At 38.6% G+C, this 24,439-nt stretch overlaps 1 protein-coding gene across 4 annotated transcripts; it reads right to left on the minus strand.

Moving 5' to 3' along the window:
• Positions 1-1,608: 1,608 nt before the first annotated feature.
• LOC306973952 (CD209 antigen-like protein C) lies at positions 1,609-23,650 on the minus strand. Of its 4 annotated transcripts, none has more exons than XM_079571050.1 (5): positions 5,071-5,126; positions 3,868-4,068; positions 2,906-3,081; positions 2,001-2,125; positions 1,609-1,904 (listed from the first exon to the last, which is right to left on the minus strand). In XM_079571050.1, the coding sequence occupies exons 1-5, from the start codon at positions 5,123-5,125 to the stop codon at positions 1,715-1,717; spliced, it is 747 nt and encodes a 248-aa protein (XP_079427176.1). In that variant the 5' UTR covers position 5,126; the 3' UTR covers positions 1,609-1,714. The 4 variants fall into 4 exon arrangements, with proteins under 4 accessions (XP_079427176.1, XP_079427173.1, XP_079427174.1 ...); XM_079571047.1 differs by having other exon boundaries at positions 1,613-1,904; positions 2,906-3,093; XM_079571048.1 differs by lacking the exon at positions 5,071-5,126 and adding an exon at positions 23,574-23,650 and having other exon boundaries at positions 1,614-1,904; positions 2,906-3,093; positions 3,868-4,056.
• Positions 23,651-24,439: the final 789 nt, after the last annotated feature.

A 24,439-nucleotide genomic window follows, 5' to 3' on the forward strand; every position in this document is an offset into this window, starting at 1 on the left:
TTTAACTTTAACAAATAGGAGGAAGTTATCATAAGAACAAACCTGCAGGCAAGTTTAAGCTGAAATTTAAGAGTCCAATTGTCCATTCAAATGTGTCTGAAAGCTATGCAGGTCTAACAACAAAATACTAAAACTACAGCCATTTGTATCAATGTGTCCTAATCTTCAGGTAGAGTCAGCCTTGTCTTAGAGGTATTTTGATTTAATTTGTTGGTCTCTTCTTTTATCCAAGTATAATGTTATGGTTTGTACTGCTTTAATTATGTAAATGAACTATGAGTAGAAGGCGTCAAACTAGAAAATAAACATTGTTATTTTGTGAGGCCTATAATGCAACAATCTCATCTAGCGAAAAAACGACCAGATAATCGACTGACCAGAGTGCATATATAAGTGTGGCAGAATAAACGGACGGATTGGCTTACTGAAAATTAACCTTTTGAACCTACGGTAACTTAATGAATTCGCCAACATCGTGAGCGGTTAAATCTTTCTTCTTTGAACTGACAGCTCTTGTTATTCAAAATAAAGATCTCTATCTTTAATTTGCCATATTCTTGACAATTGAAAACTCACCTCAAATACTTATCCTATCCGGTTTCCCGTTGGCATCTCGTCTAATGAGCAGCAAGCCGCGCGTAAAAGTTCACCGGTCTTTTACGCGCGCGTCTCCGTTGCGATAGGTTAATCAAAGCTGTCAAAAACGAGGGGTTCAAACTCCTCCGGCAGGACCCCGGCAAATCACCGCGCGAACCCGGCCGTGCGTCCCAGCGGCGTCCGTGGACCGAGTAGTAAACATTTTGAGCTTGAGAGAGAGGCAGAGAGCGCTAATCCGATAATTACATTAAAGTCCATCAGGAGAGTTTAGTGGCACACACCATATTGTAGGACCTAAGTAAAGGCGTTTAAGGAGCACAGCCGTCTGCCGGGACACCAACCCCCCCTCCCCGCAACCCCCCTCCGCCAGCCCCGTGTCCAGTCTCAGCAGCGCGCGCGGCTAATTGGAGAAGAAACAAGGCCATGGGATCACGGCACAAATGGGCAGTTCAATAGGCAGTTCATTCACTCCAAATAAATGAGAGAACAATACCAAGAGTAGATTGATCGATGAGAGATGAGTTTGTATTTTATTAATTTATTGATTTACTTAAAGGGAGCATGAACACTCTTCATCATTAGTAAAAAGGAAAGAAAAAAAAGTAGGTATACAACCTGCAAACGTATAGAAATATTAATATACAGGTTGGATTCATATATGAAGTAGCCTAAGCAGTTTGCTGTTTCCTCAGATTTTCTCCAATAATTTTAGAGGAAGGATCCGAAAGCAGTGTAGCCGTTTGCCTCCCTCTTGTGGAAGCTTTGCGTTACTACAAAAGGACGAGTCTGAACCACATGTCGAAAACAAACTAAGATTGTTAGTTCTTTGGAGACCTGTTCTGTCTGGGTATAAAACAACTACTTCAACAAATAAAAGACCAATACAAATATATATGACAATCAATTTTCATTGAAAAGCCACTCAGTCCAACAGCTTCTCATGTAAAATGACACTATACATTCTGCCATCATTATCTCCAAGACAGTGGAAAAGACAAGAGAGAGTGCACTTAGATCTTCACTATAAAATGATGACGGCTTTAGTAAAAGTGGAAAATGAAGTAAAGTTTGGAATGACCAAACAGTGACACATGATCATCCACACAGTGTTTCATGCCTAAAGTATTTTTGCTGTTTTTTCACAAATACTCTGTTGTTTCTTTTGACATGATCCGTCATACCACCATTTCAAGTTTCTGATGAATGGTGCTTTTGGGCCCACTCTCACACAGTTCTCCCCCTCAGGATCCTCCACTGTCCAGTTGTCCGGCTCCTTGTTGTATTCATCATCAGCCCAAAATGCTGAGCTAAAAAAAAAAGAACAGGTGAGCTCTGTATATTAAAAGTCACTCGGCAGCACCGATCTAATAGCAGCCAACCTACAACCTTTGACTAAGTCTCACCTGGAATTTAGAGGAGATCCGTCAGTCCACACCCACTGCCCTTCAGTCTGAGAATCCGTCAGTCCAATCCAAAATTTATCCTCTTCATGAAGCATCTCTTTTTGCAGTTTAGCGTCTAAAAATGTCTGCAAAATAACATTACAATTTAAAGTATATACAGAGCTCTTGAGATGCATTGACATCCCTGCATGGTAAATATGAGAATAGAAATCTGTGGCCCTGACCTCCTTCAATGCATTGGAAAAAGACATACAGCCTTTTGTAGGTTATTCATAAAGAATTTGGAACATGTGTCACTTGACAAACCTCATGATATAAGAAATGATTAATAATCACTTTGCACAACACCCAAGTGTATTTCAGAGAAGAGGAACCACTCCAGGTGGACAATATATATATATATATATATATATATATATATATATATATATATATATATATATATATATAGATAGATATAGATATATATAGATATAGATATAGATAAATGATATATTTTCATATACATTTATTATGGTGCCAAAACCTATGGTACACACATAGATTTGTAATATATGCATTTACCCATCACGTTATAATTACAAAAGCATGACATGCACTTTTAACCTCTTAACCCCCGCCTTAACCGAGCACATTTTCTCCACAAACAAGGATGAAAACACAACAATAAAAGTTACAAAAACTAAACAAAACGTTTAAAAAATGCAACCAAAAGTCCTAAAAAAAAAGTCCCCAAAAAATCCTAGCTCAATTTTGTAGGTCTGAGCTTTCAAATGAGGGTTGACTCTGATCTATTGTTCTCTATAGGTTGTAAGCTCTTTTCAAGAAGCTTTTAGATTTGGGTAAAGCTTGGTTAAAGTGGGGGTTAAGGGACGACACTGTGTCCTGTGTTTTTTGGTGCATACCTGCTCCTCTCGGCTCTCAATCTTCACCAGGTCTCCTTTGAGCCACTGGCACATCACTCTGCTTTCATTCCATGACAATTTGGCCGAAAGTGGAGAGAAATAATAGCATTTTGTCCCGTGGAGCTCCCAGTCCACACCACATTGGGCCACTTTGTTTAGACAAGTTGGGACTGATACTGTAGGGCACACTGTTGTGGATAAAAAAATTTCAAACATCAAGATAAAAAACATTGGGTTACATTAATGTACGTTTTGTAAGGTGCCTAAAAAAAAGTACTGATGCGGAACAGTTTATAGAATGCAGAATCTGAAAATGAGATCCATTTTTATGTATCAGGTCAGGTTTTTGTGTTGTGGATTGTGCCCTCATTGCACTCGGGTACAAGTAAAAAGTAATGACCCAAACAATTGCTCAAGCAAAAGTAATAAAGAAAGAAAAGGCTTGAGTACTGTGAGTAACTGAGTAACTGTTTCAGTGAAAATGTCTGACTTATTTTCAGTGACGCCATAAATTGTGTGAAACAAAACATACAATCATGTGGAAATCAATGAAATTTCCAAGGAAAATTCAAGGAAAATGGCATGAAAACACAGAAAAACTAAATAATTCCAAAGAACAAGGTGCATGAGATGAACTATATGTACTTTATCGATCAAAATGAAGCATTTTCCACTGAAATATTTACTCACAGTGGAAAAAGTAACATTCATTTTTACTCAAGCAACAGTACAGATACTTCATTATAATTTTACACAAGTAAATAAAAAGTACTGTATGATAAAACAAGTCCAAGAAGTACAATTCCTTCAAAAAGCACCTCAAGTACATGGACTTGAGTAACTGAGTACTACCTGCCTCTGTTTACTAACTATGGGCAGACACGCAGTTTGGCAAAATTTCATTTTTGGATTCAGCACATCAATCAGTCCTTAAACAACTCACATTTTACATCAAATATTACCTGAGCCTGCTGAAGTACGGATAGTTTTATTTTCTTCCTCTGCCCCAGACTTCAGCTGACATGGCCGACTGACACTGAGGACTCCAATGACAGCAGAGACAGAGGCCAAAAGCAGCACACTGAGCACCACCAGAGCCGCTCTCTCCACTGTGACCACGGACCTTCTCTGTGGAGCTTCAATCTCAAAATCTGCGGAAGAAACTAACATCATGTCACAGATCAATTTATTATCTCACTTATAACTGAGAGCACAAATAAATTATGAGTTGTCTAAGGGGGTTATCACACAGGCTGTAATTAGGTTGACTTTCAGGGACTTTCGGACAGCAGCACCTTAGGGTCAGTGTGAATCTAAGCGCAGCACTTTAAGACGGTCTAAACAGCCGCTCCGACTGTAGCTGAAACAGGTGGTCTCGGAGCGGGTTGAGCTGCCTTCTGCGTCGGAGCGGGTGTGGTGTGAATGTGGCCGACCTCTGATGAACTATTCTCGCGTTGATGCCTCTTCTTTGCGCGACGCTGCCTGAGGACGTTTGGTTTACTGCTCTGAGGCCAAATGGATCAACTTTAAATCATCAAGGTAAGCTACGCCTCTCTTTTCCATCTTTCCCTTCCTCCTGCTGCAGTGACACTTTCCTCTCCGTGTGCTGAGTAACTTCTCCGAGGCGCTTCGCGTATATATTACCTTCACTGCATTGGAGTGACCACTGCGTAATATCGGGGAAGTGTGCATGTACGTGCGCGCGTGTCGGCGTCCGCACATTGACAGGTTGATGCCTTTTGTCTTGGGAATAAGTTCTTGACCAGCTGATCGTCATACCGCCTTTGCTCTGCCCGATCCCGTCAGACCTTGGAAGCTAAGCAGGGAAGGGCCTGGTCGGTATTATTATTATGATCGTTGTTACGTGGCTGATGTTGCGATGTTTTGTGGGTGCGGGAGGGTGTGAACACGGATTTAACTTTGTAAATGCAGTTGGAGCTAAGGCGGTCTCGAGGCGACCTACAAGGCGCTCCAAACAGCCTATGAACGTGTGTATTATGCCAACAGAATTCACCCACACAGAAGAGTGGGGACTTTGACAAATGTTATCCATATTTTCAATAGAGAAGTGCAGTATGTTGGTAGAAACAAATAAAAAAGGATGAACTCTAGTGTCAGAGTTTCTTAAATGTTCTTAATAACTACCATGTAAAATACGGTCTTACCTTTGTTTTGCCGTGTTTTAGCAGGGACATTTTCATACACATCATCGTCAGCCATTCTAGCCCTCTTCTGGGTATAACTTCAGTCTTCTCAGTGGTTTATCTTTATCCTTTCGTCAGTGACCACTTCCTCATTTAATGTGTGAACTTTGTAGCAGAAGGGTGGTTTTCATTTCATATTTGCTGAGCCAATAATGTTTATTTTCCCTCCAGTTTTCACAGCTTGTCAAAAAGAAATTATGCTTCAGTTTCTCAGTCGTTAATTGCCTCACGCCATCGCAGGACACAAATAAAAAGTGTAAAAGCAATGACAACTTGTACAGATCAAATCGCATGAGAGAGCTTTTTGATATACATATACTCATTGTTCCCTTATTTCAGAAAGTGAACATTAGCTCACATGTACGTCAATATAGAGAAATTGCAAAAGTATAGTTACAGAAAGTAGTTTTAGTAGTTTTTTTATTCGGTCAGTTCATTCATTCCTTTAAACGTAAAAACATTTCCAATTCTTTGTGAACAACACGACCGAAAGGGTTTAGGCTGAAGTGAAAACTTATAACGCCTAACCCAGTTTACAAACTTCCACGAGAGAAAAACAAAAACAAAACACAAACATTAATAATGAACAATATCAAGTGTTAAACAGAAGAGAGATAAACAAGTATCTGAAGTTAATAACATAAATTTCAATATTCCAACAAATATGTATACATACATTTGTTTTAAGTTAAATTAGTTGAAACTAAATCATGTCATCATTATTATTATTATTATTTTTTCTTTTTTTTCTTTTTCTTTCTTACTTTATTCATCCTAAGCTTATATATTCTTGAATTTTAGTAGCTTTAAACAACTTTTTGAAAGTTTTGACTGTTTGGGACAATTTTAACTGATCTTCCAGGTCGTTCCACAGATTAACTCCTCTTACAGAAATACAGCGACTCTTTTTATTCTTTTTCGCTTTTGCTTTTTTGAAAATAGCAGTTCCTCGGAGGTTATACTGACTTTTTCTGTGTTCAAAAAGCTCCTGGATGGGAGGAGGGAGAAGATTGTTAAATGCTTTGTGCACTATTACTAATGTATTTAGATCAACAAGATCATGGATTTTCAGTAGGCTTAGCTCTACAAAGATAGGGTTCGTTGGTGCATAGAAATCTGCTTTAGTGATAATTCTTATTGCCTTTTTTTGGAGTAGGAAAATAGGATGAGTATTGGATTTATAATTGTTTCCCCATATTTCCAGGCCATAATTTAGGTAAGGAAGTATGAGGGAGTTATAGAGTAATAGAAGAGATTTTTTATCGAGTACAGTTTTCAATTTGCCAATTACAGCAATGGTTTTTGCTAGTTTTGTTTTTAATATACTTATATGCGATTTCCATTCAAGTTTACCATCAATGGTCACTCCTAAAAATTTATTTGCATGAACTCGTTCAATTTCTGTATCATTTATTTTTAGAGTTGTATGATCACTAATTTTTCTACTCCCAAAGATAATGTATTTTGTTTTACTGAGATTCATTGAGAGTTTGTTTAGATCAAACCATTGTTTTAAGACTGTGAGCTCGTCTTCTACTGTAGAAAGGAGCTGTTTCAGGTCCTTTCCAGAGCAGTACAGGCTGGTATCATCCGCATATAATACACATTTTACGTTTTGCAAAGCATCACAAACATCATTGATATACATTAAAAACAATTTCGGACCCAAAATAGAGCCTTGTGGGACCCCATGTGTAATTAGTTTTTTTTCAGAGTTGACATTGTGTATATGTACATATTGGTATCTGTTGCTGAGATAACTTTCCAGCCAGGCATAAGCAGGTCCCCTGACACCAAACCTTTCAATCTTTTTTAGAAGCCTTGTATGGTCTATGGTGTCAAAGGCCTTGCTCAGATCGATAAAAACACCCACTGCATATTCACTGTTATCTATTGCTGTGGCCACGTCTTCCACAAGAGCCATGATTGCCGTTGTAGTCGATCGGTTCGATCGAAAACCGTATTGATTGTCACTTAATAAACTGTATTTGTCAATAAAAGTGTCGAGCCTAATTACAAATAACTTTTCTAAAATCTTGGAGAATTGCGGCAGAAGCGAGATAGGTCTGTAGTTGTCAAATATATGTTTATCTCCGTTTTTATGTATTGGAACTACTTTTGCAGTTTTCATTTCTCTTGGGAAGGTGCCAGTAAGAAAGGACTGATTGCAAATGAACGTGAATGGTTTCACCACATAATGAATAATTTCTTTAACTATCATCATATCAATATTAGAGCAGTCTGTTGACCTTTTATTCTTGAATTTTTTAACTATTTCTATAATTTCATTTTCCTCAGCCTTTCTTATGAAAAGTGAGTTGAGATTTTGTTTTGAACTGTTACAATTTAATCTTTGTGTGTCTCTAGGTTCTAGAATTTTGTTAGCTAATGTCGGTCCAACATTAGTGAAAAAAATATTCAGGGCATTTGCAATTTCCTTGTCATTTTCTATGATTTGATTGTCATTGACAAAAAAATGAGGCAAATTGAATGTTTTCCTACCCTTCTTAATGATTTCATTCAGTATTTTCCAGGTCCCTTGGGTATCATTTCTGTGTTGTTCCAATAATTTGTGATAATGGTATCTCTTATTAGATCGAATTATGCTTGTCAACTTGTTTTTATATGACTTGTATCTACTTTCAGTTTCTGTAGTTCTATGTTTTATATATAATCCATACAAATGATTTTTCTTTTTACATGCTCTGACTATACCTTTCGTAAACCATGGCTTATTGGTTGCCGTTTTATGGTTGACCTTGCACATTTTAAGAGGACAGTGCTTGTCATACAGTTTAATGAAAATTGACAGAAAGGTGTTATAAGCCATATCAGGGCCTTGAGAGGCATAGACCTCATCCCAGGTCTGGGCCAAAAGATCCGATTTAAGGTCAACAATAGCTTCTGGTGATCTATGTCTAATTAACTTATGACTAACTGTGTCGGATATTTTAGCTTTACATAAGATTCCATGAAAAATTCCGAAAACAGGAAGATGATCACTGATATCATTTATAAGTAAGCCAGCAGTGATTTTGTTACCAATTGCATTAGTGAATATGTTATCTATTAGTGTGGCCGTTTCAACTGTTATTCTTGTTGGTTTGAGGATAAGAGGGAAGAGACTGTTACTATACATTGTTGTGATAAAGTCTGTTGTTTTTGTATTTTGTTGCAAATTTAGTAGGTTTATGTTAAAATCTCCACAAACAATGTGCGTCTTATCAGGATTACTGACTAAACCATCTAATTTCTGGATGAATGTATCTAGGCACGATCCGGGTGGTCTATACAGGCAGCTTACAATTATTTTCTTTAATTCTACAGTAATAATTTCAACGGTTAAGCATTCCAAAATACCATCAATGGTAATAGACTTACTGTGAACCACATTTGTTCTTAGATCAGTATCCACATACATAGCAACACCCCCACCTTTCTTATTTTTCCTGTTCAACGTAAAACGTAAAGCTGATCTTGTTTCAGGTTTTTCATACATAGGGAGGACCGGGGCTATATGTCACACCTTTTTTTTTCTAGAGTTCACTGCTCACCAACTGTAGATTTTTTTTTGCAAAATGCTCTATGAGGTGTGAAATTTACAAACTCAACAAATAATCCAAGCATACAGCCTCTATAAAACATTGTGATAAAATAAAGTGCTGATAAAACCATATTAAACGCAGAAGAAGAAAAATCCCACTATTTGCGAAACTGGATTTGCTTGATTCACAAACAACTCAAATCTCAGCTGACATTAAAATTCTGCAATTTCAACACAACTTGATCGAAGTGTATTACGATTGGGACGGTATTAAACACTTTTACTTTTTCTATCATCCATTTCAAATCTGTATTTTTAAGCATTCCCATAATGGAACCATTGAGCATCATTTAATGTAAAAAATGTAATTGTGTTCCTCAGGGATTAGTTTTAGGCCCTCTTTTGTTTTTACTTGTTTATTTTTATTCACATTTTGAAGCAATGTTTTGCTTTTTACCTAAAGGATAGCCATCTTTCCAGAGCCATTGACCCTCTGTGTGTTGAAAGTTTTATACTTAAGCTTTACTGAAAGGAGGGAAGTCCGGGGAGAGACATTCAGCAAACCTTCAGAAGCAGAACATTTAGGCCTGAATGTTGTCCATAGTATGCACACCCTTATTCACTTCGCCCGAGGTCATTGTAACTCGCAGGTTGGTTCTTTTTCACAGATGACCTTTAGTGAGTAACCACAGTAAACATCTGCCCAAACTTTTCTCTCCAGGAGCCATACTTCTTGAAGCAAAATGGACAGTCGACTCCTTCAAGAAATTCAGCATTAGCCCCTTTCCAGTCATCTGGTTCTTTCCACCAAAATGTTAAACTGAACGTGCCGTCCACTTCCACTGACCCTCTGACTCTGAGTCCGTCAGTCCGATCCAGAACTTAGCCTACCTCCTAATGGCAGCTTACTGAGCACAAATTTACAAAACCACAGGGACATATTTTTATTACCTCTCTCTTAACATGTCTGAGGTCATCGGTCTATACCTGCTCCTTGATCTTCACCAGGTCTCCGCTCAGACTTCGACACATGTCTCTGCTGTTTGTCCAGTTCAGTCTAGCGTTATTTCATGACAAATAATAGCGTTTTGTTCCATTGTGCTCCCAGCCTGCATTGCATTGAACCACACAAGGTGGCGCTGTGAAAGAAACTTAATGCCAACTGCACCACCCCACGAACCCTGCACCAGTTAAATATTAAAAAAAAGAAGAAACATTTATGGTATGATATCAAAAGCCTACATTGATTACAAAGTCAGGAAACATGCTTGGTGTTAATTGAAGTCCATCAGGAGAGTTTAGTGGCACACACCATTTATTTATTTATTTATTTTACAAAGGGAGCACGAACAAACGCTCCTCATCATTGGCCAAAAAACGTAACTGAAATGCTATAACAACCTGCAAAAGTATACAAATATTAATAAACAGGGTGGATTAATATATGAAGTAGCCTAAGCAGTTTGCTGTTTCCTCAGTAATTTTAGAGGAAGAAGCCTAAAGCAAAGTGTAGCCGTTTGCCTCCGTCTTGTGGAGGCACTGCATTACTACAAAAGGACGAGTCTGAACCACATGTCTAAAACAAACTAAGATTGTGTTCTTTGGAGACCTGTTCTGTCTGGGTCTAAAACAACAACTTCAACAAATAAAAGACCAATACAAAAGGAAAAAAAATAAGTTATCATTAAAAATCAGCTTCTCATATAAAATGACACTATAAGTTCTGCACTCATTATCTCCAAGACAGTGGAAAAGATGAGAGACAGTGCACCTATCTTTACTATAAAACAATGAAGGCTTTTGTAACATTGGAGAGTGAAATAAAGTTTAAAATGCCCAAACAACAGAGATGTTTGATTATTCACACAACATTATAGCATAGTTGTTTCATGCCTAAAGTATTTTTGCTGTTTTTTCACAAATGCTTCGTTGTTGTATTTTGCACGATCGGTCAAACCACCCATAGCCAATTCTCACACAGTCCTCTCCTTCAGGATTCTCCGCTGTCCAGTTGTCCGGCTCCTTGCTGTCGTCATCGCCATTTTTTGCCGTGTTTTAGCAGGGACATTGGCGTACACATCATCGTCAGCCATCCTATCCATCTTCTGTGTATAACTTCAGTCTTCTCAGTGGTTTATCTTTATCTTTTCTAGAGATCAGTTTTCACTTCCTCATTTAATGTGTGAACTTTGTAGCAGAAGGGTGGTTTTTGAAATATTTTAGTTTCATGAACCAATACCAAGTATTCTATCATACTGTGATGTTGTAATAGTCTTTCCAGTTGCATCCAGGGGTCAAATGTTTATCCGCCCTCCAGTCTTCACAGCTTGTCACAAATAAATTACGCTTGAGTTTCTCAATCACACAGGACACAAAGAACACAATATCAATAAGAACTGCAGCTCATCTGTTGGATCAAACCACATGGGAGAGCTTTATTGATGTTCTCTTATTTCAGAAAGTAGGCATTAACTCACCAGCACATGCATGTCAGTGTAAAGAAAAAGCAGTTCAGCATGCATGTTACAGGGAGATGATTTTGTTGCAGATTTCTCGCTGATAACACCTTTCTTCTTGTAATTATGCAGCAAGGCTAGGGGTTCCCTTTTTTAAAAACAACCAATTGGCCAAGGCAAGGGTGTGGGTTTGGTGTTACTTTTAGTGGGGACACTTTGCATCCTGAAATATTGGTGGGGTATGTCCCCATGGTCCTCACGCAAACCTACGCCCATGGCCCAAGGTAAGTCTGGCAACAAAGGAACCAAGCAGAGGAAGTAAAAATATAAATGCATTTTATTTTTCCAATGCAATTTTATTATTAATATTTCTTAAAACTGCTTTAATAAAACAGTTAAAAAAACTAAGGGTTACTAAAATGCCAACACATGAAACATTTTTGTAAACTGTATACAAATCCCACATAAACCAGCTAAGCAGTGTTAATTTCGTCGACTAAAATATTTAGTCTTAATTTTAGTCAAAGTGATATTTTTTCCGACTAAAATTGGACTAAAACTAAATTAAAAGTTTCTCATGAGACTAAAACTATGACTAAAATGTCCAGATATTTTAGTCGACTAAAATAAGACTAAATAAAAATGAAAGGGAGAGACTAAAATCATCCAAACTTGTATTGACAGTCTGAAAGAGCTTCATATAATTTAAAGTCACTGCCAAATGAACAGCTCTGAGCTTTGTTCATGTGGAGCAGCTCCATGAAGTCGAGGACCACGATTAAATATGATTATAATGAATATTATAACTGCACAGTCGACTAAATTAGTCTTCATTTTAGTCGACTATATTGACATGCAATTTTAGTCGACTAAAACTAGACTAAAATTGATTTTTATTTTTATTTTACTAAATCTTGACTAAAATTAAATTACATTTTAGTCAAAAGACTAAAACTAAAATAAAATATGTTGTCAAAATTAACACTGCAGCTAAGGTGCTGTGCTTTGAAGTAAGGTGCTATTTATCTGGAAAGATGGATAGATCAAATTTATAGGAAATTAACTGAATAGCAGTGTTATGGCTTAAAGGAACAGGCCACCATTTTTACATAGTTCTTGCCTGAGCTTAGACAAGTTAATGTGTATCTGTCTGGTCATTGTGCGTGCCCTCAGTCATGCAAAGTGACCAAAGATGTTGTTAGCATTTAGCCTCTCCCAATATTTTCCTATTGCTCCAAACGGGGTTGAGCTAGAAGCGAACAAGCTCTTCCATGGGCAAGCACAAAGACCAAACAGGTACGTATCAACTCGTCTAAACTCAGGTGAGAACATATCTCAGTATAGAAAAAAGGTGGCCTGTTCCTTTAAGCAGACAGAAAATAGAGCTCAAACAGGGGGATCAGGGCACCTCCGAAGAGCATCAGCCCCAGCAAACTCCTCATAAAACGAGTAGGCGCCCGCACGACCACATACCAGCCCCAATACCAACCAACTCACTGGCATGCACTCTTTTTGTAATCGTGCAATCAAAATGGGGTGGTGCAGATGGAGACAGTGCATTCATGGGCGGGGCGCGGTAGGAACTTTGAAACGCGTAGAAATAAAAGACTTGGAAAAAAGTTTATCCATGGTTACAATCTTTATGCAGGAAATATAACAATGTGTAATGTGAAATAGCTCTTGGTATATTTAAGTGCACATCAAATTATGCTGAGTTTAGGGCCCTAAATCATGATCACTCGACTTGAGGTTTAGACTTGAAAAATCCTAATTTGGCACAGCTCATCTTTATGCTTTTAGTGAGTTTCAATGAGTTTCAATTTTCTTCTAGCAACAAACGCAAAACACTGGACTTGCTTTATTCACAAACATCTCTCTCAGCTGACATTAAAATTCTTCAATTTCAACACAGCTTGATCTAAGTGTAGTGCGATTGGGATGGTATCAACTAGTGCCTTTGACTATTTGACACCATCCCAATGTCACTGCACTTAGATCAAGCTGTGTTGAAATTGGAAAATTTTACTTTTTGAATCATCCATTTTAAATCTGTCTTTTAAGCATTTATAATGGAGCCATTCAGCATCATCTAGTGTTAAAATTTAAATTGTGTTCCTCAGGGATCAATTCTAGGCCCTCCATTATTTTTACTTGTTTATTTGAATTTACATTTTGATTCAATCTCTTACTTTTTACCCAGGGAATATCCATCTATCCACAGCCATTGACCCTCTGTGTGCAGACAGTTTTATATTAAAGCTTTATTGAAAGGAGGGAAGTCTGAGTAAAGACATTCAGACGTTCAGAAGCAGAACACTGAGGCCTGAATGTTGTCCAATGTACATGCACAGCCTTATTCACTTCATTTTAGGTTATTGTAACATGCAGGTTGATTTTTTTTCACAGATGAACTTTTGTGAGTTCCCACAGTAAACATCTGCCCAGATATTTTCCTGCCAGAGCCAGTCTTCAAGTATAATGATCGCACAGTCTTCTCCTTCATGGAATTCAGCATTAGGTCCTTTCCAGTTGTCTGGTTCTTTCCACCAAAATGTTGAACTAAACATGACCAAAAATATAGATTTATTCATGAAATTGTTTAGTTGCACATTTGAAATTTGAAAAGAAGAGACACAAGAGACTTCAAAGTAGCTGAGTTGCTTTGTATAAGATGTTATTTCATGTCCCACCTTTGGTTCAGTGGAGAGCCGTCCGTCCACTTCCACTGACCCTCTGACTCCAAGTCTGTCAGTCCGATCCAGAACCTATCTGTGCATTTGATCTCAGTGTGCAGAAATGTCTAAAATCACAGGGACATATTTACATTAGCCTCTCTCTTAACATGTCTAAGGTCATTTATGTATACCTGCTCCTCTCTGCTCTCGATCTTCACCAGGTCTCCACTCAGGCTTTGACACATGTCTCTGCTTTTTGTCCAGGTTAATTTATTTGATGAGTAATAATAGCACTTTGTTCCATTGAGCTTCCAGCCTGCGTCGCATCGTACCACACAGGGTGGGACTGTAAAAGAAACTTTATGTCAATTTTGCAAAGAACAGTGGAGCTCAACGGCACCACCCTGCGAACCCAACATCAGTTGTGAAACTTTTATGGTATGGCAACAACACAAGTCTCAGGGAACGTTATTTTATTTATTTTTTAAAATAAGCTATATCAATATTTGTAGTTGAATATGGATGAATAGACCAAGTGATCAGATGATGATAGCCTGGTCTTTACAGCAATGTAAAGACCAGGAGGGACGCAACATATTTAGGAAGGACAAATGATAAGAGTTCAACATATTTCTTATTTAAAGTTCTTTTTGTTCCTCCTTCTCATTTTTGTTTATAAAGCTTGAGTTGTTATTTTGAATGAGAAAAAAAAGCTTTCAACCCGTGTCCAAAACCAACAGAAAGTTGGTGCAGCGGTCCAACCCTGTACAGGCCTGGAGAAGTCAAAAGTCAAAAGAAAATGCAGGAAAAAATCATTATAAGTTGAACTAATCATATTCAATATCCAGATAAAGCTATTATTAAAGTTACAACAATTAAAATACAGTAGGTCTTTGTCCTACCTCTGGCCTTCTTTTTTGGAATCGACTGACAGTTAAAAGTTTAAAAGCAGTCTTAACATATAGTCTAATTATTGTTATTATTATTATTATTATTATTATTATTATTATTATTATTATTATTATTATTATTATTATAATTATTATTATTGTTATAATTATTATTATTATTAATATTATTATTATTATTATTATTATTATTATTATTATTATTATTATTTTTATTATGACTGTTGTCATGGCGACGTGAAAACAGGAAGCAACCTCTCTCTCTCCTGCGGTGCGGTTGAATTTTTTGCCTTTTTCTGCGGACTGCATTTGTGGTTTGTGGTTTGTGGTTACTGGATACTGGATACTTTTGTACGTCTTTGCTGTGTTTTCGTGTAGGTTTTGTGGATTTGTTTACCTTGAGAGTCCAAGATGGTCCTGAAGAAAGCAGCTTTTTAAAGGTAAACAAAAGCTAGCTTATCAGCTAAACCCATTTGAGACCAACAAATTTCTTTTTCTGAGACACTGAAGAGGCGCCAAGAGCCCCCACATCGGCAGCACAGAGGAGCTACAGGAAAACAAAACGGGGACAAACGAGGAGAAAGACTTGTGGAGCGGAAGGAGCTGCAGGAGGAAAAGGAAGGAGGAGGTGGAGGAGCTGAACAGTGCAGGACACCATGCTCTGAGAAGGGGACGGGCCCAGGAGGCACCGTTTCAGAGGATCAGAGGAGACAGAGGGCAGCCAGCCAGGTGCTATAGTTTCCTCTACCTCATGCGGGTCAGGCTGACACACAGTGGCAGCGCAGCTCAGGACGGACACCTGAACACTATTTCATTGTACGCTTATACAATGACAATAAGGCACTTACATTATTATTATTATTCTCATTATTGTTATAAATAAAAGAAAATACCAAATACTTAATGCTTAAAAATAGATATATTAATGAGAATTGTCCATTTATGACAAAGTTGATTGGCTTCCAATATTTTTAAACTTCTTCTTTCCCAGACAGGCTATGTTCAATTTCCTCCCTCAGACATATTTGAATATTGTAGACTCTGGCTCGTTAGATCTGTTTAATTCACTTGTGAAAAAGCGGACCGAAGGACCAAAAGGACAAGATCGCAAATACAAGCGGCCAAAATGTGTTTCCTTCGCAGGGTGGCTGGGCGCACATTTCGAGATCGGGTGAGGAGCTCAGTTACCCGGGAGGAGCTCGGAGTAAAGTCGCTGCTCCTCCACGTCGAAAGGAACCAGCTGAGGTGGTTAGGGCATCTGTTCCGGATGCCTCCTGGTCGCCTCCCGCGGGAGGTGTTCCAGGCATGTCCTAGTGGGACATGGCCTTGTGGAAGGCCCAGGACATGCTGGTGGGACTATGTCTCCGAGCTGGACTGGTGTCGCCTCGTGGTCCCCCCAGGACAGCTGGAGGAGGTGTGTGTGGATCGGGAAGTTTGGGCATCTCTGCTGAGACTGCTGCCCCAGCGACCCGGCCCCGGATAAAGCGGAAGAAAATGGATGGATGGTAAAAAAGCAGGTTGATTAAAAAGTGTTAGATAAAGGAATGGCAGCAGGAGCAAGCTGAACTAATACAATGACCGAACAAAGAATTGAAATCTTTGTCCTACCTGTGGTCATCTCTTTTGGGGTTGTTTTGATTCCATTGCTATAATCGACTGACAACGATCAAAAAACAAAAACAGATAAAGTGGTTCAATATCATTTTATGTAATTACTTGATCATATATTGGATTAGCCTGGCATAAAGTCAGACTGACTTTATTTATGTATTTATAAATACACATAAAGACAGTCTGGAATTGTGGTAATAGGACACAATTTCCAAATCGAGACTCGAGGCGGGGTGTTCACGTCCTCCGCCATGTTTGTTTGTAGTCCACACGTGCAGTCGAATAAATGCTCCGGTGAATGCCCTCAGAGCAGCTTCATGCTGTTGCTTTAAGGACAAGTCCAGCTCATTTGAAACAGAAGAAAGGACACTGGTAAAAGATCATTGTGTCGCAGCCGCCATCTTCACTGTTATGGTTGCAGCCCGGAGGAGCACTGGTTGATGGGAAATCCAAGCGCGGAAGATGACGCACTGTTAACTCCCACCTCCCGCGCATAGTCGGCTCTTCTTGGTTTTACCAGTGTCAGCAAAATTCAAATTGCACAATTCCAAACTGTATCCCTAAGTATCTCTTAACATGGAGGATCAGTCTGGCTCGTGCCAGGCTAATATTGGATCTTACCTGAGACCGCCATTGTCTCTGTGTTGTTTTTGGATGCCCTTTTACAGTGCACTGAGAAAACAGACATATTTGTTAATAGTAAAACAGTAAAAGCTGTAAAGTGTAACTCACCGATGACCCCAATACAAGAGACAAGAGCAATCACAAGCAGCACAATGACCACCGCTAGAGCCACATCCTTTACTGTCGCCTTTTGTCTGCTCTGTGGAGCTTCAACCTCAAAGTCTGAAGAAAAAAGTTTGAACAATTAATGAAGCAATGAGACCGACTTCTTTATCTAACCCTAGACCTTAAGACCTTAAGCTGAAATGATCAAAACAAGTCACAGTAAATACTTTTTTGTTGTCGAGCTGCAGGAGCAGAGAATGTGCTCGTCTTCAGGGTTGAGTGCCATGATTTGTCTTTGTTCCTTTGTTTTGGTATGTTTTGTCTTTGGTCTTGCCCTGTGTTTTATTTTGACATGTGTTCTGTCCTTGTGATTTTGCTTTACTCCCCTCATTACCTGCCTGCCCCGCCCTGATGTGTTTCACCTGTGCCCCGTTTCCTCTTGTATTTATACCCCTGTGTTTCCCTTGTCCTTTGTCGCGTCATTGTCTTTGTCAGCCCCGGTTAGTTTGTGTTCTCTGGATTTTGTTATTTTGGTTTTCATCATTTATTAAACATCACCAGTTTTGTTGCGGTCCTGCATTTTGGGTTTTATTTTCTTCGTTCCACCTCACACCATGACATTGAGGTCTGTTTGACAGGGGGTCCAATAACTAATGCTGATTATGTTGCATGCTATCTTCAACTTCCCTCTTAGTTGCTATATTTGATGATAGCAGTGTCTGAAACAGAACTCATGAATTGATGCTAAAGATGACCTGACTAATTTGAATATTTTTCAGTATGTTCACAAATCCATGCACAAGACTTCACCTTTCAAGCAATTTTCCTTTAGAAAGATTTCATTGAAAGTTTAGTCTTTCAAGTTGAACCGACCACATATTCTCACAATTTCAAAGTGTCAAAAGAGTGACGAAAATTGAAAGAAACGAAAGAGAAACAAAAATGTGAAACAAAAGTGACAAAAAAGCCACAGACACGGAACAATAAAAAGACCAAAAGAGCAAAAAAGTTAACAAAAAAGTGACGAAAAACGATTCAAAATAAGTCTAAAAGTGACAACAACAACTTGAGGAAAAAGATCCATAAAGCCAAACTAGAGAAAAAGCACTCGGTTAAGGCGGGGGTTAAGAGGTTAAAAAGACAAACCTTAAATATGTCTATAGACTCTGTGAATATAACTTCCATCTTAAATAAAAACTCAAAGTACATATGTTGTAAATTCCAGTCTCACCTTCGAGTAGTTTTGTTCTGGGGATGTCGGCGTAGAAATTTTCTTCTGCCATTAAAGCTGTAGTGGCTATTTGTCCTTAACAAACTTAAACAAAGCAAAGATCTAAACTTTTCAAATGGCCACTGAGGCTTCGTTCACAACTCAGATCAAAATAAACCAACGTCCAAACCAAGAAAATGTGTTTGAGGTGCTTGCTCGCACAAGGAAGAAAGCATACAGACCACAAAAAAAACCTATATGCCCCTTTTGTCTGCCGTCCCTCCCACCTTTACCCACTTCTATAAATTTTTGCAGGAAACCAATAAAGACTAAGGTAACGCAATATGCACAAAAGCAAATAAAGCTAATCAACTTTAGGAAAAAAGGAAAGAAATTAGGCTATAACTAAATATAAAGTGCGGATATCACTAAACGAAACCATCTTTTCAATTTTCCTTATGTCAAAAGTAAGTGTTCTTTATTTTCATCCATTCTCGTGATCAATTTTAACTTCCTCTTTCACTGTAATGTGTGAGCGTGGGGCGTAACTTGGCAACTTTGCTGAATCAACATCTTTAAATACCAGAATCAGTGTAACTTTATTAAATCACTTGAGGCAAAGCAAATCTATTCATGGGGCACAGTTGGCCTTAATGTGACTTAAAAGGACAATGACAACACAATTGTTAAAGAGGGGGTATTATGCTTTTTTCAATCACATGGCACCAGTCTATATCACACTACAATGATGACGCAACCTTCTGTTGGTCTGTAAATGCAGTAAATTAGAATAACTGCCTTGTATAAAATTGCTCTCTCAAAATGGCTGTAGTGAATGTCTTGAAATAGGCCTCTGTCTCTTTAAGAACCTCTGACCCTTTCCGACACGCCCCCTCCACACTCTGTCCGTGGCATCAGTGGGGAGGGGGTTCTGCTGAGGAGCAGTGGTTGGTTACTCGGCTGGTGACGAAAGCTCGGAGGCGTCTCCAGGAGGGGGGGGGGCGTTCCTAGGAGGACTCAGGCAAACCTATCCCTAAAATGGCTGCCATCAGAGTTTTACAGATTACTCAAAAATACGTGAATGTGCCAAGGCAACACTTCAGGCATGTTTTTAATGAGGGAATGACATAATAACATGATGTAAAGCTTGAAAAAGTTGATTTTGCATAATACCCCCCCTTAAAAATAAAACACAATTTTGCTTAAAGAACATAAGATAAGATAAGATAAGATAAGATAAGATGATACTTTATTGATCTCACAGATGGAGAAATTGCATTCGATGAGAGAGCATCCGGCAGCAGCACCCATTCAGTGCGCACCACTCTTTTTTTTTTTCTTTGGTGAAACCCCCAACTTAAAGGAACAGGCCACCCCTTTATACATGCTGTGATATGATATGAAACTAAGACGAGTTGATGTGTAACCCATTCCATGAATATTAAATATGCCTGTATAATATTATAATAGTGATATCAATGATGATAACGAACATGTAATAATGATAATAGTAGCAATAATAACAATAATAATAATAACAAATGCATTGTTTTGTATGATCATAATTCTCAATTTGATATGCAATAGAGTAAATGTAATTAATAAACAGATGCATGCACATAGTTGTGTATGTGTATGTGCCTGGGTATGTGAAAACACATGAATTTCTTATTCTCTTGTTACACATGCAGCTGCTGACAGTGCCTTGTTATGATGGTGTTGCTTAGTCAAACCCCACCCTCACCTATGGTCATGAGATTTGGGTAATGACCGAAAAGACAAGCCTGCGAATACAAGCGGCTGAAATGAGTTTCTTTCGCAGGGTGGCTGGGCGCACCCTTCGAGATCGGGTGAGGAGCTCAGTTACCCGGGAGGAGCTCGGAGTAGAGTCGCTGCTCATTCACGTCGAAAGGAGCAGCTGAGGAGGCTAAGGCAGATGTTCCGGATGCCTCCCGGTCGCCTCTCTCGGGAGGTGTTCCAGGCATTCCTATTGGGACAAGGCCTCGTGGAAGGCCCAGGACACGCTGGTGGGACTATGTCTCCGAGCTGGCCTGGTGTCGCCTCGGGGTCCCCCCAGAACAGCTGGAGGAGGTGTGTGTGGATGTGTGTTGGGCATCTCTGCTGAGACTGCTGCCCCGGCCCCGGATAAAGCGGAAGAAAATGGATGGATGGATGGATGGATGGATGGATGGATGGATGGATGGATGGATGGATGGATACATGAAAAGTTACACAAACGTCTGCACAGTAAAGTAAAATTATGTAATTACTGTGGTCTATTCCTTTAACTGAGCTATTTTTCCCCAGTTATTATCTAGGTATTACCTGAATTTAAAAGCTTCATGAAAAAAGCGTCTAAACAGCGACAAAAACATGACATACGCAACAAAAAAGAATCTTTTAGATTTGGGTAAAGCCGAACTGGAGACAATGCACTCCATTAAAGTGGGAGTTAAGAGGTTAAAAACGATCCTTAAAACAAAGATACAATCATTAATATTGTTTAAAAGTATTTTTTAAATGTTATTACAGGAAGTGCATCAGGCAAGAATTTTCACCAATAGAAAACATGGCTGATAAAATTGAAGTATTATCCCGTAAATAAAACAGAAGTGATAAACAGAGAAAAGTGTCTGAAACCAATACATTCAATAATGACGTGCAATAGTCTGTAGCAGATATTTAGTAAACCTCGACCTTTTGAAAATATGAATGCTGTAAATATAAACTGTCATGTACAAGTTGATTCTTTTTCACAGATGAACCGTTGTGGATAATTACAGGAAACATCAGTCCAGCTTCTGTCCTCTGTGTGTTCACTTTGAAGCTGAATTATTGCACAGTCTTCTCCTTCAGGGTAAAGAACATCATAGTTATCAGGCTCCATCTTCCAAAATGTTAAACTGAACAGAAACAAAAATCAACATTTAGGATGACTCTTTTACTTCTTTACATTATGGAAATTTGAAATATAAAATTGAAGCTTAAAGGAGATTATAGCCTTGTCACATAACAAACTGGTTCAAGAAGTTTAATGTCCCACCTCTGGTCCAGTGGAGAGCCGTCCGTCCAGTTCCACTGACCCTCGATCTCAGAGTCTGTCAGTCCGATCCAGAACCGATCATAGAATATCAGTTGACTGAACAGAAATGTCTAAAACCACATGTGGAAAAGCTCAGATTAGTCTCTTTCACAACATGTCAGTGTGGTCAGTGGTCAGTACCTGCTCCTCTCTGCTCTCGATCTTCACCAGGTGTCCACTGAGCCTTTCACACATGTCTCTGCTCTCTGTCCACTTTAATTTATTTGATGAGAAATTATAGCACTTTGTCCCATTGAGCTCCCAGCCTGGGTCACATTGGTCCACACAAGGTTGGACTGGAAAAGAAAGACGACTTGTCAGTATAACAGAGGTTCTTATTGTCCCATTTGCGAAAAGCAGTGATAAAATCTATCTACACTGATATTAATGTAAATCAATATGAAATAATGTTATGATTTTTTTCCTTTTTACTTTGCAAATGAGCAGAGACGAATTATAATAGGTCCATAATATTAACCCAAAGATAGTATACCTGTAGTCGTCTCCTGTTTGGTTGTTGCTGAGCACGAGCAGCAAATGCAAATAATAAAATGTAGTGTTATCTGACTTAAATGGGCTTGATGCAAGTTTGCCATTTTACACTCACTACTGCCACCTGAGGTCATACGTATAACTGCAGCTTCTATATTAAGCTCGTGAATGACGGCACTTCAGACCCGAATTAACACCTTTTTGAGTGAGAGTGCAGGATTTTAGAGGCAGTTGTGGTGAACAGGTCTGAGCTAGGACATTGTTGGAACATGTAGGGGGAGGGAAATACATAATTTTGACATTTTAAAACTCTGTATAATCCCTATAATAAAGGTTTAATTTCAATTTAAAAGTCAATTTTGTTTTGGCCAAACGGAGCAGGATTATAATAGGGACGGTATTAACCTAAAGATCATTATCCTACCTCTTGTCTTCTATTTGGTTGTTGAGACAAATATCAAATGCAAATAATTTTGTGTTCTTTTACTTAAAGGCTCAGTTTAATAATGGTTCATTTTGGCTCATTATACAAAATCAACCACAGTTGTGGTTTCTGCGATGCTTCAGAGGTATTTCTGAGTGGACGGAAAACAAGACATTACATTAGAGTAATTAGAGGCTTGTAGTCGTGACAGTAGAAGTTGCATGAGGGTTTAGTAGCAGTAGAAGATAGAAAAATTGTATTCCCAGAAGACATGAGACATTCAGACCAATCCTCCTTAAATCACACATGGAATTAAATGTCTTAAAATCAGAATTAAGTGCAGCAAACTTAATATGGGACTTGAACAAATGCATGAATGTGATCAAGTGGATTAAAAAGCTGGGAACTGTCAGGAGTTTGGCTCATACTCCAAACACCTGCTATGAAAAGATCATTCACACGTCCTCAGTGAACAGCAGTGTTTGCAGAAGCAGCCGTACTGAAATCACTAAAGTCTAACTCACTGATGACCCTCCTCTGTCACCTTTGGCCTCCTCTGAGGAGCTTCTTGTGGAAAACCAGTAGAAATGTCCAATTGTGAGAAACTGCTACAGTTCAACCCCGTTATCTGACAAAAAATGTAGGCCTTTGATTATTTAAAGGTTCATTATTGTTGCTGTAGGGCAGTGGTTCTCAAACTGTGGGATTCTCCAGGTGACAATTAAATAGTTAGTAAGCTCGCCTTCCTTCTGGTTCCGATATGGTTACCGCTGTGCAACTGTGTCGCCCAAAATACTTGCATGCTTCTGTTGCACCCACAGCATCCTCCTAACTGTGGGCAGACGGGCACAAGAACAGAAGACAATACCCTTCGCAAAATTTGACTGAGATGTAAAATATTACCTGACTGAGCAAAAAACAATGTGATTATTGGATTCTGCCCTGATATCACATTTGAGGTTTTTTTTTTTTACATCAAATATTACCTGCTGATGTACTGATAGTTTTATTTTCTTCCTCTGCCCCAGACTTCAGCTGACATGGCCGACTGACACTGAGGACTCCAATGACAGAGACAGAGGCCAAAAGCAGCACACTGAGCACCACCAGAGCCGCTCTCTCCAATGTGACCACGGACCTTCTCTGTGGAGCTTCAATCACATAGCATCAGTTACGTAACTTATATTTGAGAGCACCAATGAATTATTAAAACGTGCGTATTATGTCAACAGAATTCCCCCAAAGAAGAGTTTCAATACAAGGTGCAGTTTGTTGGCAGAAATCAGAGTTTCTTGTTCTTAATAACTAACTACTATGTAAAATACTGTCTTACCTTTTTTTTGCCGTGTTTTAGTAGGGACATTTGCGTACACATTATCTTCAGCCATTCTCACCATCTTTTCAGCATAACTTCAGCCTTTTTTTCTTTATACTTTTGAGAGTATAGTTTACGCGTCAGTTTCTCCGTCATTATCTCACTCCATCACAAAATAAAAACAAGCGGCGATAGTGAGAACTTGTACAGATCAAACCGCATAAGAGAGCTTTTTGATATATAGAAAAACTTGTAATTGTTCTCTTATTTCAGGAAGTAAGCATTAACTCACCAGCACATGCACGTCAATGTAAAAAAAACAGCGTAAGTTATACAGGAAGCTGATCTGGTTTCAGGTTTCTCATACATACGTGGGCTGTTTGTCACACCTTTTTTTTTCTAGAGTTCACTGCTCACCAACAGAAAATTCCACAAGAGTCAGACCTGCATTAAATGAAAGCTTTGCATGACTTGAAGCAGATTTTGCTTTCTTTTTTCCATCATCACCTTTCAGCCTGCGTTGCATTGAACCACACAAGGTGGCGCTGTGGAACTTTTATGGTAAAAACACATTGATCAAGACAAAGTGAGGAACCATGCTTGGTGCTAATGTTCATCTGTAGTCTCTGGGAATGTTGATTTTTTTTCTATACTAAATCAATATTTGTAGTTGAATATGGATAAATACGCCAAATAATCAGATCACAGCCTGCACAATATTACAGCTATGTAAAGACGAGGAGGGACACAACATGTTTAAGAAGGACAAATGATAAGAGTTCAACATACATTTTTATTTAAAGTTATGTCTTTTCGTTCTTCTTTCTCATTTTTGTTTTATAAAAGTTGAGTTGTTATTTTGAATGAGGAAAAAAAAAACAGAA

This window comes from Gobius niger (assembly GCF_951799975.1).
Source record: "Gobius niger genome assembly, chromosome: 14".
In the NCBI taxonomy this organism is placed as follows: Eukaryota; Metazoa; Chordata; class Actinopteri; order Gobiiformes; family Gobiidae; genus Gobius; species Gobius niger.